The 17456-nt window shown below is 41.9% G+C and overlaps 1 protein-coding gene across 1 annotated transcript in view; it reads left to right on the forward strand.

Moving 5' to 3' along the window:
- LOC122806703 (polyamine-transporting ATPase 13A3-like) overlaps positions 1 to 17456 on the forward strand; it is a gene marked incomplete in the record, with an annotated part of 1429840 nt that overhangs the window by 838689 nt on the left and 573695 nt on the right. The window contains 1 exon segment of the mRNA XM_044077342.1: positions 9046 to 9199. Within this exon segment, the coding sequence (XP_043933277.1) occupies positions 9046 to 9199 (154 nt within the window).

Below are 17456 nucleotides of genomic sequence, written 5' to 3' on the forward strand. Positions count from 1 at the left end.
TGGTTCTCGCCCTTCCACTTCCTGGGTGTCTCCCCACTTCGATCCACTAATGTCTGTGGTGGTTCGAAGGGCTTGGTCAGCCTCTGACACAGTGGAACCAACCCCTAGGAGGCCCGGCAAATTTATTACTGCACCCCCTGACAAAGCAGTTCCTTACTAAGGGTGTTCCTGTGGATGCCATGGTGGTAGCAGGAGCCACTAAAAAGGAATTAGCAGAGACTTCTTCCTCTGTCCATCCTCCTAACAAGGAGTCTAGGACTATGGACAGATATGGGAAGCGAATGTTTGCTTCAGCGACCATATCCATGAGGTCACTGAATTACTTATGCCATTTTACCAGACTTCAGAGAGATCTCTTAAAAGAGCTTGGAGATGCCCTCCAGGATCCATCAGCTGAAGGAGTTCAAGCTAAAGTAGCTTCTCAGCTGGTGACCCTTAATTCAGTGGTCAACTCCTCCATGAGGCTCATTTCCTATGCAGCCGATGGTGTGAGTAGAGCCGCAGGCATGGCCCTTCGGAGACGCGCATGGATGCGGTTGTGTAATTTTGCAGAGCCCTTTAGAGCGTCGTTCACTAACACCCCATTTGACGGTTCATTTCTCTTTGGACCACAGATGAAGGACACTCTTACTAGGTGTGAACAGGAAGGCAAGACTCTCTCTGCCGTGGGAGTCTGTTTTTCCACTCCTTCCAGACCATAGGTCAGAAGAGTGGGAAAATGTGGTTTTGGAAATCCCAGGGAGCCTCGCCTGATACACGTAGTGATTTTTCTCCAGGGGCAGAGGAGGGTATAACAACAACAGATGCCACCCTTGAGGCAGAGGGGGTCCGCAGAACCAGGGCAGCAGAGAATCGTTCTCTGACAAGCCCTTCCAGCACCCCTGAAGGGTTGCCCGACTCTGGAGGCAGTCGGGGGAAGACTTTCTCTGTATCCAAAAGCCTGGCAAGACATTACGCGAGATAAATGGGTACAATCAATCATATCCAGAGGCTAACGTAATTCCCTTCTTCCAATCTCCCCTATTGTCAAACAAATCCCCCCCAGATGTTCCACCCAATCTGAGGGCCCAAGCAGTCATAGAAATTTCAAGACTGCTAGGAAAAAAGAGTCATCCAGGAAGTCCCATCAGGCCAACTCGGATCCGAAACTTACTCAAGGTTCTTTTTGGTACCAAAAAAGACAGGGGACTGGAGACCAATTTTGGATCTCAACAGACTAAAGAAGTCTGTTCAAAGAACAAAGTTTCGGATGGTCATGCTTCAGTCCATTCTACCCTTTTTGGGTCAGGACAATTTGATGTGCTCAATGGATCTCCAGGATGCGTACTACCACATCAAGATGGACAGGCGCTCCAGGAGATTCCTTCACTTCTGGCTGGGAGCCAGTCATGATCAGTTCAGAGCTCTGCCCTTTGGTCTCACCACAGCCCCCAGGGTGTTCACAAGATGTATGGCAGTGGTCATGGCTCACCTGACCGTCAAGGATTCTAGGTGTTTCCTTATCTAGACGACTGGCTCCTTACTGCTACTACCAGGCATCAACTTCTTCAAGCCAGGGATTATACAATTGCAATCTGTGCCCAGTTAGGCATTACCATAAATTTCAAAAAATCTGCCTTGTTGCCCTGTCAGTCTATTAGCTATATAGGAGCAGATCTAGGTACAAGAAGTATGTCCGCAAGACTACCACCGGACAGGGTGGCCACAATTTAGCAGCAAGTTCATATCCCCATGCAACACAAAAAAGTACAAGCCCGGTTGGTCCTTCAAACTCTGGGTTCTATGGCCGCAGCAATTATTCTGATACCTCTAGCCCGCTTTCACAAGAGAACTCTGCAGTGGCTTCTATTCACACAGTGGTCCTTTCAACAACTCCCCATGTCCCACATGATTATAATTACAGAAACTTGCAAAACACACCTTTCCTGGTGGATGGTCTCCCCGCTAGTGTCTCTGGGCAGACCATTCATCCACCCCCCCAGTTGCCATGGTGACCACGGACGCCTCACTGATGGGGTGGGGGGGGCATTATCAGGGCAGGACAGTCCAAGGCACATGGCAACCTCAAGAGTACCATCTGCACATAAATGTCTTGGAGATCAGAGCCATGCTTCTAGCGTTGCAAGCACTTCAGAGCTCACTCCCTCCTGGGACAATTGCAGTTCAAACGGACAACATGTCAGTAGTGTGGTACATCAACAAGCAGGGCGGAACCAGATCCTACCCCCTATGTTGAGAAGCACTCAGACTCTGGCAATGGGCGATTTCCTCCCAACGATTTCTGATTTCAACGCACATCCCTGGAAAATCCAACGTCATAGCGGACAGGCTCAGCAGAGCTATTCTCATGTCTCACGAGTGGTCTTTGAATCAGGTAGTTGTGGATCTCATCTTCCGCAAATGGGGACAGCCTTGCTGTGATCTGTTTGCAACCCCCTTCAACACCAAATGCAGCAACTATTTCTCCCTTCTACCGCTTCCTGGTCATCCTCCCAGAGATGCTCTAGTCCACGATTGGCCTCAGGGACTTCTTTATACCTTCCCACCCTTTCCTCTTATACCTAAAGTCATACAGCAAGCGACTGTGTTGGGTTGCAAAATGATCCTCATTGCTCCTTACTGGCCTCGACAGATTTGGTTTCCATTCCTGCACAGTTATCTCCTCGAGCAGCCCTGGATCCTGGATCCTATTCCAGACCTGCTGATCCATCAATCAGGAGAGCTGCATCAATCCCTCCAGACCCCCCAGCTCACAGCTTTGTTGATCCAATTCCAACCCTAGCCAGGCTTCCCAGCATTTCCCCAGCTGTGCGTGATATTATCGTATCCTCTCACACATCAGCTACTAGGAAAACGTATGCTAGTAAATGGAAATGCTTCTCTTATTGGACAGAGGCTAGGAACATAGATCCCTTTTCAGCCCCAGTTCACAAGATCTTAGAATTCCTAACTGAGCTTTTTCATTCTGGGTCCGCTTATGCCACAATCAGGGTTCAACTAGCAGCCATTTCTAACTATCATGTTGGCTTTGCTAATCTAAATATCATGTCTCATAAGCTGTGTAAAGCCTTTCTTAGAGGGACTACTCTCCTTAGGCCCCCAGTGAGAGACCCCCCACCTCCTTGGGACCTTAATTTGGTATTAACCTCCTTGATTATGCCCCCTTTTGAACCTGCGGCTTTATGCTCCCTTAAGTTTCTATCTTAGAAAACTCTCTTTCTGGTAGCTATTACTTCAGCCAAACGTGTATTGGAAATTCAAGCACTAAGTGTTCGTTCTCCATACTTAGTTTTTCACAAGGATAGGGTAGCACTGAGAACTAATCCATCCTTCCTTCCTAAAGTATGTTCAGAAAATAATCTAAACCAATCCATAGACCTTCCATTGTTCTTCCCTAACTACACCAACAAGGCAGAATACAAGTTACACCTTTTGGACGTGCATAGACAATTGCGTATTTACCTGCACAGAACTAAGGATATAAGGAAGTCGGATCAACTCTTCCTCTCCTATGCTAAGGGTAACAAGGTCTCCCATTTTCCAAAGTGACCCTGTGTAGGTGGTTGTCTCACATTATCACCTTCATTTATCAACTAAGAAACAAAGAATTGGCTGCCAAACCAAAAGGACATTCTACTAGGGCTTTAGCTACTTCTGTAGCCTTCCAATCTAGGTTACCCATGGACTCTATTTGCGCCGCAGCCACATGGGCAACTCCTCATACCTTTATTTCTCATTACAAGTTAGATATGACCTCCAGGAATAGAGCTAACTTTGGTTCCACTGTTCTGAAGAGTCTGTTCCAATGAGCCACCCAGGATCATAGGTGCTAGGGACGCTGTCCCAACAAGCAAGAAACAAAGCCGAGATAGACAACTTAACATAAAGAAGTTATGTACCTACCATAATGTTCCATGTTAGTTGTCTTCATCTCGCCTTCTTTCTTGCTCCCCCCCCCCCCGCTCCATCCCCCTGTCCTATTGGACCGAGAGGAATTTAGATTTCACCAGCTGAGTATTTTTCTGGTTTGCTTCCTCTACTGATTTAAAGAGTATAATAGATATGCCCAACCTGTTAGTTTGGTCAGATTATTCTTGATATGTCTGGGGTTAGCTATTACAAACGAGATCTGGGTAGCTAGCGCTAGGCATCATGGGATAAGGGGTAGCCTCGAGCCAGTAAACAGCTCTCGAGCTATAGAAGACAGCCGAGTTGGAGCAGAGGGTCGGCTCCAATCCCAACAAGCAAGAAAGAAGGCGAGATGAAGACAACTAACATGGAACGTTATGGTAGGTACATAACTTCTTTTTCTCTTACTTCCACTACTGTATGTCAATACATGCTGTAACATAATCATTTAACAGTCATGCCAGGAAAGTTCTTGGATGAAGTTGGCTGTATGTAGATAACCTGCTGTGGGCAAGTTTGCACACAAACTGTCTAAGGGGTTCGGGAGATAAAATAACAGTAGAAGAAAAGCCTGTGCCCATTAATCACCCTACAAATCCAAACCACAGAAAGTACATTTGTTTGTATTTAGCTCCACACAATGTACCTACTTGTATATCTGTGGTGGTGATATTAACCTTTACCTCAGAGATTCACAGTTACAGAAGTGTCAAATCAATACCAAGACACACTTCTTCTGTCCCCCATTGGTCATGTAGGGACATTGATTAGTCCAGTGTGGTGATAGCAATGGCACACATACCTCTAATCCTCTTAAGTGCAAAAAATCTGGACAGTATTGGGGGAACAAAGGCCCAAAATCAGGGACATATATTAAATATTAAGACACAGCAACCACTACCAGAACTTGGGTCCAATAAGATTAAAAATGTACACCATGAAAAATAGAAAGATCCAAGGCAGCCATATACATATACTATTAATAGTTTTTTTATACATTTGTTGTTAGATGTACAACATTTAGATGAAGGTGTTATATTAGTTTGTGTCTTTAAGAATGAATGAATTGTAGTCATGATACTGTGAAGTATTTAATGAGCTGTTTCTGTGTTTGTAATGTACATCTGATGAAGCAGCTTTGCTACGAAACCGCTCATGTTTTTACCTTGGTATTAAAGACGGATTATACTGGAGTTTCTGGCTGTCCTTGGGTCTTTTTGTCTATTTTTGTGGTATATATGAAATATTGCTTTTATAAATTTAGAAAGTTGCTTGAATAACAGGTTATACATTAGCATGCATTTTCTTAAGAATATGAAGTCTGAATCACAAGTATTGCAAGGCCCCTTAAATCACCCATGTGGGGGCAACCCCATCCCCCGAACTTGTATATACCAAACATACCTTGGAGAAAAGGGAATATTCCAAGAAATGGCATTTTAAACTTGGTATACAAGTCCATTCTTTCGGCTATTCAGTCTCTGTAATTCGGGACTCGCTGTAGTAGGTGCTGACATTTCAAATGGTTACCAGAACATTTTATACATGGAGGAGGGCTGGAAAATGCAGCTGTACTTAGTGGTGATACAAAGGCCTTCCTTTTGCAGAGTAAGATAGCACTGTAGTGGTGCGCACCTTGCTTACTGCCCGTTATCCCACATTTACAGCAGATCTCACAGGCAGCCTTCAGCACCACCTCTTTGTCTATGTAATTCAAGAATTTAGTTATGAAGTGTCTTGGTAAATTGCTGAATTTCCTTATGGTGATGACATTAATTTAATTTCAATATAGATGGGCAGTCCCTTTGGTGGAAAAGGAATGGTCAGTGCCAGATAAAAGTGATGGGATCATGCCCCTTAATTCCTCTGGCAGTCTAATCAGAGATTATTCTGATGTGCCCTGTCTTCCATGTCATGTACTTTAAGTCCTGTTTTTTGTGTATGTCATCCATTTGTTGAGAGTGGATGTTGATTATGGTCTATTACTCAAGTTAATTTATCTTTTGTATTGCTGTTCTGGTTTATGGCGTATGCTTGCGTCTTCCACCTTGACGTCTTCTTCAGTGGATTTCAGGTGTTGAAAGTTCTTTTTACATCACAGAGCAGTACTTTTAGTGCCATTGACAAGCTATGCAGTACCACAGTGTCTGATGTAGTTTTCCTGACAGTGAGTCGCTTCGATTTTTAGCTTTCCTGTTCATTCTCTGGCCATCTTCTCAGTGAGTCTTTGTACAAAGCTGAAAGTTTGGATTATGTTTCTTTAAATTTTACCACCTTCTTATGTACAATTCATTTGGTTCTTATCAATGGGTCACAGGTTTTATAAACTACTTAAGTAACCGACAGCATCAATAGCAGTCAGCTGGTGCATCCAGATTTATGGTCATTCCTGCGTGTGCCCCAAGAGTGGCTAGGCTTTGTTGTAGGTAATCAGTCCTGGAAGGAGGTGGCAAAGCATTCACACTGTCCAGTTGCATGGCTACCCTTGGGATGTGTGTGGTGCACACAGAGAAATTTTATCTCAAGCCATACACTCTTCAAATGGCTGCCTAGATGATGGTCACACTGTGGCCCAAATTTTAGTCCATGAAGGGAACCATATGGGTATCTAGTAGCCTCAACAGTGGCTTACATGGCTGGCAGACAGGTGCAAAGGCTAAAAGTACTTTATAATACTCTGGATTAGTTTTTTTCTTGCTTGGTAGCCCAGATGTTGATGGGTTATGCACTTGGTTCCTAAGAATATTCCTTTTAATATATCCTTACCTTCACACATCTTTAATCTTACCCTTTCTCATGGAGTTATCCCAGCTCTTGGAAAGAGGCTGCATTGATATTTTTCCCCTAAAACACCACATGCCTCCTCCTGCACATCTTTTCAGACGTATGTCTCTACTTCTCTGCCTCACTGCAATACTTAAGAAGCTGGTTGTACATCATTTCAGAAACACCTAGATTAATATTGCATTTTGATGTGCTAAGAACAAGACTTCAGGAATGCAAAAAGTACAGTCAAAACCTTCTAATTATGCTTTAAGAAGTATGTATAATGGCCTTTGTCACATGACCTGAGCAAGGCTTTTCCCTAAAACCCTTGGGATCCTATGCTTTGCTTATGTTCCTGCTAATTGGCTCACCAGTTATTTGTCAGGAAACGCATGTTTTCAGGGTGAAGGTCCGGGATTGTTGCTCACCTTTTTCACCAGTCTTCTGTGTTGTATCACAAGGCTAAGTTCTTGGCCCAGTCCACGTTACACTTTTAATCATTTCATTCAGTATATCTCTTGCTTGATTGACATATTTTTTTGCCAAGTGGTTATCTTAAAGGCTTCCGTAGTCATTTTGCTCACTGTACTCATCAGTCTGCACTGCAGAAGGGCTTAGCTACATTAATAGAATGGTGTGCTGTTGGACAGCTTGCCAGACACTGTTTTTTGGCTTCTGTGGTTGGCCTTGCATGGTCTTATCAGAAGAGATCTTGGGGGTATGGAGAATGCCATTCATTTATGTACCTGTGCATTTGATTAGGCCCCACCCTTTCTTTGCTGTAGATACTCCACATTTCAAATCTAAGATGACAAAGTAGCTGATGTCCTTTTAGAGCTGTTATCAATGCCTTTCATCATAATCTTGCTTGACTGTGGGAAAAGGATGCTTATTTCTGCTTCAGTTATATGTATTACTTCACTTTACAAACAAGCATGGGCTACATCTGATCTTTAATAAAATATTTCTTCATGGTGTTAACTGTCTAGGCCGAATGCTACAGTGGCATTTTATAGACTGACAGCTTCTTATATTTTAGTGAGCAGATCCACACTTATGTGCTCTTCTTTACAAGTTAAAGTTGTTAGATTACCCAAGCCAAATACTCCGGCTAAAATGTCTTTCAGGATGTATTTTCCTGCTTTACACAGATGTTAGTACTTACCATTCCTTTAACATGTTACCATATTACCAATGCAGCTGTTCTGCTAATGCCTACTTTTCCAAGTTCCATTTCTGCCTCCATTTTGTATACTCCTTTACATATTCTGTGTTGTGTTGCTAATTATCTCCATGGGATGATGGGCTTTATTCTGTATTCCAGAGCTGTATTTAATCATAACATGTTATTTATCTTGAAACATAGTTTATCTAGGTTTGTGGTGTTGCTAGAAGTGTTAAGTGGGCTATAATATGCCTGTAGTTAGTTATTACATTTGCACAGATACTTTTTCCAGTTCCTTCTCTGGCCTTGCCATGGAGGAGTACTTACTTGCTTGAGCTGTGTTACTAACTGCCTACACCAGGTAGTAGGTTTGGCTTTCACTGTAGAACTGCTGTAACCATGTGATTGTCTAATGCATACTTTTCAGACTGGGTTTGTGGTATAACTAGAAAAATATTTATTTTTCATAAATGTATTCAATTGCATTGTCACATTTAAATTAAATGTTTCATGTGGCTGAATGTAGCTGTTTTTCCAGACAGTAAAAATGATATGGCTTGGGATTATAAAGTTAAGCTTCCGTCCCCCTTGCAGAACTCAACTGCTTAATTAGCAGTGGGACACATTCTTGAGGAATGGAATAAGGGGGGTCTATATTAGAAGAGCGAAAGCTGAAAACAGCGAACGCTCTTATGTTGAAACCACAAAATGTCGAATGCATGGAACAGAGATTTTTTCCCTGGGGGAAAAAAGCTGTTCCTGCTGTTCAACATTGTTGTACTGCTTTTTTAGGTTCGACATAAGAGCGTTCGCTGTTTTCAGCTTTTGCTCTTCTAATATAGACCCGAATAAAGCCATGGTGGTGCCTAACCTAGGTAAGGAATAATTGCTTCTTAACTTGGCCCAGTGGTGCAGGACTGATGTCCAATCTGTAAAAGTCTGACTTTGAGACTTGAATGGATGGGGGGGATGATTTCTTCCCATCCTGTGGGGGGAGAGTGTAATCTTCTGTTCAAGAGGCCCATTGATGAGGGCTTTGCTTTTTTGTGGAGGCCCCTTTCTTGTAAGCTTGTTGAATCAGTTTTTCATCTGACACATTCACAGGATTTCACAAGACACATTTATCTCAAACTTGTGAAATATCCAGCAGGTGTATTATGTGCATGGATTGTCTCCACTTCTGAAACTTTTTTTTTTCTCTGCAGAAGGTCTACGAAATTGGCATTCTGAAGCAGTTCCCTTTCTCCTCTGCTTTACAACGCATGAGTGTAGTAACAAAGACTTTGGGAGAGAAACGGCTTGTTGCATATTTGAAGGGGGCACCAGAAACTGTAGTTGCCCTGTGCAAGAGAGAAACAGGTAACTAATGACTATTAGCAGTTTATGGTAGTTTTTCATGATTAGTGCTGGAGATGGAAAAGTAGAAAGCTAGCACCTGTTGAATAGTGTTGAACCGGGAAGCATCAGAACAGGAGAAATGGAGAAAAATTAATTAATAAGATAATATAAGAACATGAGTCTGTACTGAACATATTGGATTTATTTTTAATCTACAAAATGAATTTAGTATTTCAGCTAATATTTAATTAATTGCAAGTACTAAACCAACTTTGCATGTGTTACAACAGTTTAAGTCAGAATATTACTCAGTACAAACTGGCTTTTTTATTTACTGGAAGTGTAAACATTTTAACTAGTATTGTTATTTCTTTGCAGCTACTGAACTAGATGTGTTGGTATATGTTGTTTCAGACAAAGAATAAACTAAGTTTGTGAACATTATTAAAAGCTTTAGGGAAGAAAGAAATCTGGTGGTTAGTGTATGGATTAAAGTGTCTGTCTGCAGTGTCTGTGCATTTGTTTTACATTTAATTTAATTTTCAGTTATACTTCTAATGTTAAAGTTGCAAGTAGTTTTGAAAAACGGTAGTACGTGTTTAGTCTTCTTTTATTATCACACTTGCAAAATTATGTCATGCTATGTAATGATCTGTGATTTACATAAATCAGCAAGGCATTCAGGGTAAACAATGCAACATTTTAAGATGAGCAGGTACTTACATTGTGATTTCACTGTTATGTTAAAAGATATTTTAATTTTCAGTGTAAGGTGCACCATTTGCATGATATTGTTAATAATTTGGCTTTCTAGAGTATAAAACTCTCCTTTTGCAGCAGTTGGCATGGAAATATAGCAGTTTCTACACTTGTTTTGTTAGAGGCATTTTGGGTATAGCCTTTCATGCATGGGTGATGTTGCACTATTGCACACAGGAGCATGTGACCAGACTGTGAAACTCTGTGCCCTAGTGAGTTTATCAGTCCCTGAAAGAAAAAAAAAAACTTAAAAGAAAAAAGTTGGTTTCTCTCTCTCTAAATTAAAAAGAGTCAGCAGATTGTCTTCAGCTAGTGTGGCTATAGTGCCTGGCCTTGAGTTTTACTTTTTTATTTTTTTAGGAAGGGAGATGACTTAAACTCCAAAAACAATGCATCAAGTGTATTGGGAAATGTACTTGCTCCATTGTTCCATGGCCTTAGTAACAGTAGCTACATTTGTGGAGCAAACACTTCCCTTGATGCATTGCACTCAGCTTGCCTATAAATTATACTCCACTTTGTTAGAATTATGTGAGAATTAAATAAGTGATGGCTGACAAGAAGAAGCTAGTCACCGGTGTTCCCAGCAGATTTTTTTTTTTTTTGGCACAGAGCAACTCAAGATTTATTTGTCACAGGTACAAAATGTGTGCTCTATGTTTGCATTCCCTTAACTTTACCCACATTCTGAAAGAAAGCACCATAGGATCATAGGAGGTTACTAGGCTTAATGGCCTTATGACCCTTACAAGCATAGCCAAGTTCATCCCGTGCTCTCAATGGTGTCTGATTCAAGCAGACACTAAAATCAGCTCCTATTGCCCCGTCCAACAGGGAACCCAGGTGGACCCCCCCCCCCCCGAGGGTGAATTATTGGTTACCCATCCAGTTGTCAAAAGTGCGCTTAAGTAGGACCAACGAGGGACTTTGTTTAACGTGAATAGGAAGCTTGTTCTAAAGGTGGGGCAACCTCTGAGAGATAAATCTGACTCTCCAGCAAGTTCTGTTGATGTCGCATACCAGGTTAAGGTCCTTTGAGCAAGTGACCCATGTGCCATTTAACTTGCAAATATGCAGCATTTCCATTAATGCTGGATCTGAGATTGCTCTATATGCAAGGCACAGGTTGCCTCTGAGCAGTCTCTATGACAGAGTAAAGTGACAATGATTTCAGTCTGTCCGCATAAGACAGCTCTTGAAGACCCTGACTTTTCTTTGTAAGGAACCTTTGTGGTCTCTCCAGTTGCTGCAGTTGTTTGGAAAGAACATACCAAAGGGAGGTCTGATGAGGGAAAAGTACAGGGGGTCTATAATTTCATTTTTCTGGAGGCAATGTCCTTACTTATGAGATGAGCAGTATAGAATGCCATTCTTGCCACTGTGGAGACATGGTGATCTAAGTTAAGGTTGCTGTCAACGTTTGTGCGTAGATCTCTCACCACTAACTGTGTGCTTAAGGTATTGCTGTTGATGTGGTAGTTTGCAGGAACAGCACCCTTGCCGAAGAATATGGTGATACATTAAGTTTAAGACCATGACTTTGGCACCAGTCATTAATCTGCGTACGACCTGCTTGCAGGATGTTGCCATTGCTAGGGGTTTCAGTGATCACTCTGTTTGCAGTCATCAGCAAACTTTGTCAGCCACAGTCCTTTAGTTTTAGACAGTACTTCGGAGAAGTAGATTATGAACAGTAGGGGTCCCAGAACCAATCCCTGTGGAACACCACTGGTTACATGTCTGCTGGAGGAGGTGGAGTCCTCTATTTTGACCGTATGAGTCCTACCAGTGAGCCAGTTTGCAACCCACCTTACAATATGTGGATTGATACCCAGCTGGGTGAGTTTACCATTGATGCCTGAGTGGGGATTGTGTCAGAGGTGTTGGCTAAGTCTAGGTAGGCCGTATGCAGAGATTTACCCTCATCTAGGGCTTTTGACTATCTCGAAGAAGTCCACCAAGTTTAACAGGCATGATTTCTCTTTGACAGAGCCAAACCAGGTGAAGTTGAGCATTTGGAGATTTCTTATATCTTTGTTAATAAGGTCCCTGATGATTCGTTCCATGGCCTTACAGATAAGGTGGTCAGGCTAATGGGTTTGTAGTTCCCTGGACCCGTGGATGCATTCCCTTTATGCAGAGGGATGATGGTAGCTGTTTTCCATTCTTCTGGGAAGAACCCAGTGCTTAGGCTGTGATTGAAAAGCATGGTCAATGGTGATGCTAATTCCTGTTTTAACCCATGTAGAACACAGCCCAGAATGTTGTCTGGTCCCATAGAGGCTGTGTTTCTTGACCTTGGAGAGGGCTACTGAGACCTATTTCTCGGAGATAGGTGGGGACAGGTGTTAGGAGTGCTTTGGTGTATATGTGGCAGGGACAGGGGAGTGAAGTTTTCATTGAACCTGTCGGCCAGTTTGCTTTATCTACAAGTTCTGTATATGGAGTACCATTAACTACGAGTTCAGCACACGTCCGGGCCTTAACTTTGAGGTTATGGATGTACTAAAGAATGCTTGTGGTTATCCTTAGTTAGGATAGCTAGTTTGGATTCATAGTTAGCTTTGTAGGACTTCACTAGTAGTCTTATTTGCTTGTTTAAGTTGCAGAGGGAGTGTTTCCAGTTTTGAGACCGTTCCTTCCTACTTTTACCCAGCAATTTCTTTCTCTTATTGTATAACCTATTAATAGCAGTTGTCCACCAGACAGGTTTGTTTTTATTTGAAGATCTTGCTTTGGTTCAGTCAGGTATGGCAGAGTCAATGCAGTTGTTCAGGTGCTCGAAAAAGCATTGGTGTATAACTCAGTACAGGTGTCTATTCCATCAGTGGGGGGAGGGACCATGAAGCTGTTTATGCTGTCACGTAAGAGGTTGTAATTGGCCTTGGAGAAGTTTTTTAGTCTCTCTGGCGCTAAAGGGGGGAGTGGGTGTCTTATGTTATAGTTACTTCTAATGAGACTAATTTGTGGTCAGATCTCACCAGGGATGATCACACACTGGGAATGGTGCAGAGGTCCCCCATGTTGGTGAGCACTAGGTCCAGGATGTTTGAGCCTCTTGTGGGTGTGTCAACTAGCTGGTCCAGGACATTGGAGTTAACAAAGTCTAGAAACCTTTGGGGAAGTGAGTTAGAACACCTATAATTTTCCCAGTCTATGGACAGGTAATTAAAGGCACCCAAAACCAGAGTGATTGGTTGTATCTTGATTGACTCCAGTAGATCCAAATAGGCTGAGTGGATGTCCTGATTCATGGAAGGGGCCCTATAGCTGGCAATGACCTGAAGAGGGGTCTTACCTACAGTCACTTGCACCTAAAGTAATTAAAGGGAATCGTACTGTATCATTGAGTATGTGCATTTATTTACTTATGTAGCTTACTGTGGGCAAATGATTAATGATCTACAGCGTACCTTAATTTTTTTATACCTCAAACTATTTAAACGTATTACATTTGTTTACAACAACCCTGTATTTTATTTTATAACTGTATGGACAGAGTGAAAGGAAGTCTTGCAATGCTGTTTGTTGTCTTATCAGGTATTTAATGTCCAAAGGTTTACTTTTAACGCTTGTATGTCAAATTAATTGCTTACTGATTTTGTCTACTTGTACCAGAATCAGCCCTTTGGTTAAATGTTTGGAATATCAAACATTTGTAAATGTTGACAAAAGCAGCCAAACAATTGTATGGTGGCAGAATGCCAGCATTACTTTATATTAATTTGTGATACAGTGGGGAATGGGAATTTGCCCTTCCCCACTGTTGTGTGATCTCGGAGTTGCTATCTGTAATTAGCAGGGGAGTATGCAGGAGGGTAGCACCCTGCAAGACAATAGTATTTTGTTTTTATGTATTTTGACTTTTAATGATTTTTACATTGATGTTTTATACTTGCTGTTTTGTTTTTTCGATTAAAGGTAATACACTCATTTATAAACTGTTGTTAGCCTGTGCTAGCCATTTCGATGTACACCACTGTTAGACTGCAAAATTTGCTCTAGTGTTTTTAGGTTTAGGTAGTTGGAACAAAAACTAGTTGGCGTAAGGAACTAGCATTTATGAAATCTAGGAGGCATTGTGCATGTTTTTGTGGTAGTGTAGGTTCCCCAGTTAATGGATGAGTAGTTGAAGTCCCCCATAAAAATAGTGTTTGGTTTAATGAGGAGGGATTCTGTTTTATTTATAGATATGCCTCTTGGGCTGCAGGTCTCATAGATGAGGAATAGTTATTGGTATGATATTACACAGACTTTTATTAGCAGTAGGTAGGATATGGATGAGCTGAAGGTCATTGTCTTGTCTTATGAGTTTTGATGTGATTTGGCTTATTTGAAAGAGTGGTAGGCACCCAAACACAGCACTGAAGGGGTGCTATCACTTCATTGAAACCATTTTTCAGTAACTTTGCAAATATCTATATTTTCAAGGGTCAGGAAGGCTTTTAAGGACTTCACCTTCTTATTTAGAGTTCTGGAGTTGAGCAGCACTGCCTTTATATAGTCTTGATTTTGTTTGACTATATTGGTAGCTTGAACACACTGACCTTGCCAAAAAGACACTATGGGGAGGAAAAAGTTTGTTTGTTTTTTTTGCTTTGTTTTGTTTGTGCAGAAAACGTTTGCCAATATACAAAGCTGTTAGGAGAGAAGGCTGTCATTCATCTTGCCCCAGGCTTATACATATTGGGCCTGCTTAAAATGACACCAATAGCAAAGTCAGTAGTTATTTTTTGTTTTTATTGTGTCATCAATCTTAGTGATGGTAGGATGCTGCTCAAGATTAGTTTCATACAGACCTCAGGTACTTCCTCAGAGTTACATTATGTTTCTCTTCACATGATCCATGGAGGAATATCAAGTCTTTCGCCACCACGCGCACAATGATCAAATCAAATGTTTACTTTGAATGAAGAGGCTTGAGAGCTATAGTGATATGGCAGATCATGGCACCTGAGAATTAATTTACTGCCACCCTTTCGTTGCTCATCTGGGTGAGTGATGCATTTGTGTGTCTCACTATGGAGTCACTTATGACACCAGATGTGTTGTAGAGGATCAGTTTTTTTTTTTTTTCTCTGTGGATGCTTGCATGCTTATGACAGAAGGGAGTAATTTAGAATTTCAGAGGGTAGTAGAAAGCTTTCTGGAATTTGAGAGGGTATCAAGGCTAGGTGTAAATAAGGAATAGTTAGTGATTGTGGCTATTGGCAGAAAGGAGAAGAAAATGGAGAAGGGTGTTCCATAGGCAGTTGGTCACCCAAAGTACTTGAGCTGAAGGTGGACTGGACTGAATCTGAATGTGGAGGTAGCCTTTTGAGTATCCGGAGGAAGATTCAGGTTGGACTAGCTGGCAGAGTGGTGGTGGTTTAAGGAAAAGCTATTTCCTAGAGTTATGTATGTTATAAAGCACTCCTTGATGTGGAGGAGAGGTTTCATATAATGGTTATGGGGATATATATGGGATGAGGCAGAGATGAGGAATAGGATGCTTGCATAGGATAAGGAGTATGCCAAGAGAACCACCTTAATTTCAAATGAAGAGGACAATCTCCATGTTGTATAGATAGATATGGAGAGAGAAGCTGAAAAAGCTATTGCATTAAGGAGACATGGTTTAGGTTATGGAGGAATGAACTGTTAAAGATATAGATATGGAGTATGAACAGCAGGCAGTGGGAAATCAGGGGGTATGGGCGGGACTAAGGGTATATGAAGAGGTTAGCAGTTTCACCTGTGAATACAGTACTTTTGGCAAAGATAGAGATCAGACACTGAGTATGGAACAGGAAGATGAGAGTGAGGACTGGTTTATCAGGAAGTGAAGAAAAGAAAGGATGCTAGAGAGAAGATATTGCAAGCTTGGGAGAAGCAGTTCCACCACGTCATTAGAGATGAGGTGTGAGAGGGATTTGAGAAAAATACAAGCACTAAGAATATCACTTATCCAAACACAGGTCATGTCACCTAAATCCCATGGTTGGACTATTACATTCATCTCAGAAAACCATGGGTGGTTAATCTCTTGACCTCTCCAACTGATAAACTCATGCTCATTGCTTCCCCATCATTTAGTAAACATTTAGTATGTCTTGGAAATTGAATTATACTTAATCAGCCTGATGACAGAGGCAAAATATCCATCTGCACCTCAGGAGACCAGAGCTCAGGACTGGGTTTGGCCCTTCAGTACGTTCTTTTGGGGGGGAATAGGATGAGGTGGCTGCCAAACTACTGTCTTAAGCTGCAGGGAGGGTATAGAGGAAACCACTGCTTTTGTGACTTCTGCCTCATAGCTGACCTACCTGGTGTTTGTGGGAGGCTCAGTGATGTGACATCACTGTACATGCTCCTTCTTCAAGCTAGTGACCTTGATTGACCTTCACACACGAAGACTGACGATGACACATTCTGTTACTCTCCAATGAATCTATTGATCTCCAGGCAGTACTAGTGAATGCTGGGAGGCTGACATACCGGGGAGTTGGAGGTCCACCCTGGGGATAGCCCAGAAAGGAGCAGGTCTAGAATTCTGAACTGAACACATGCTACAACTTAAGGGGCACTGCAGGAGAGTTAAGTGAGGTTGAGTAGGTAAGGGGAAAGTTTAAAACGGAAATAAATAAATGTCATCCTCTCTGGGCATATTGTGAAAAAGACCTGCATTTATTTTAGATGAAGAATATTAGAAATTGGTTTCAGGCATCAGTGATATAGTTGCTCATTGGTTAAATTCTCTTATGAGACAACTGAGATGTTGATTTGACAGCATCTTCAATAGTGTTCCTGAATTTATAAGGTCTGTTGTAGAAAGAAAATAGATGAATATGGATGCAAAACATCCTTAATTCTACAAATGACTACTTTGTAAGGACTACACAAAGTGCTAGCCCAACCTCTTTTGACATGATCTCTGAGAGTGTACTTGTTATCAGTTAATATGAAACGTTGAGTAACACTTCCTTTTGCAAATGTTTTTAGTTGCACTGTGTATTATAATAAAGGGACATATCAGAATGAAAATGTTTCCTTATTTCACGATGGTTCTCTGAGGCCTAACTTTCTTTTGCTTACCTGTTTGATATAGTTGATACATTGCATGACTTTTCACTGGGTCCATTATGTCTCATTTAATTGACACAAGTTTATTTACTGATATTGCCAACATCCTGGCAGATAGATTCAGTGCAAACTTCACCTCCCTCTCACTATCAAAAGGGCCCACAACAATACCGGAAAAGTGTAGTGTCCCGGAAATCACAGAAGCACAGGTGAAAAAAGCCCTTTCAAAAGCCAAAAACACAGCATCAATGGGGCCATATGGTGTCCCAGGCTGCATCTTGCACGAACGACAGAACGAATTAACCCCCCCACCTAAACACGCTGTTCAACCTCAGCCTCTCCACAGGCTACGTGCCCATAGAATGGCGCACAGCAACGGTTATTCTGCTCCACAAAGGAGGGGCCACAACTGACCCTGGTAACTATCGCCCCATAAGCCTGACTAGCCTGGTCTGCA

Source organism: Protopterus annectens, chromosome 7.part0, assembly GCF_019279795.1.
Source record: "Protopterus annectens isolate FY-2018-M chromosome 7.part0, PAN1.0, whole genome shotgun sequence".
NCBI lineage: Eukaryota > Metazoa > Chordata > Ceratodontiformes > Protopteridae > Protopterus > Protopterus annectens.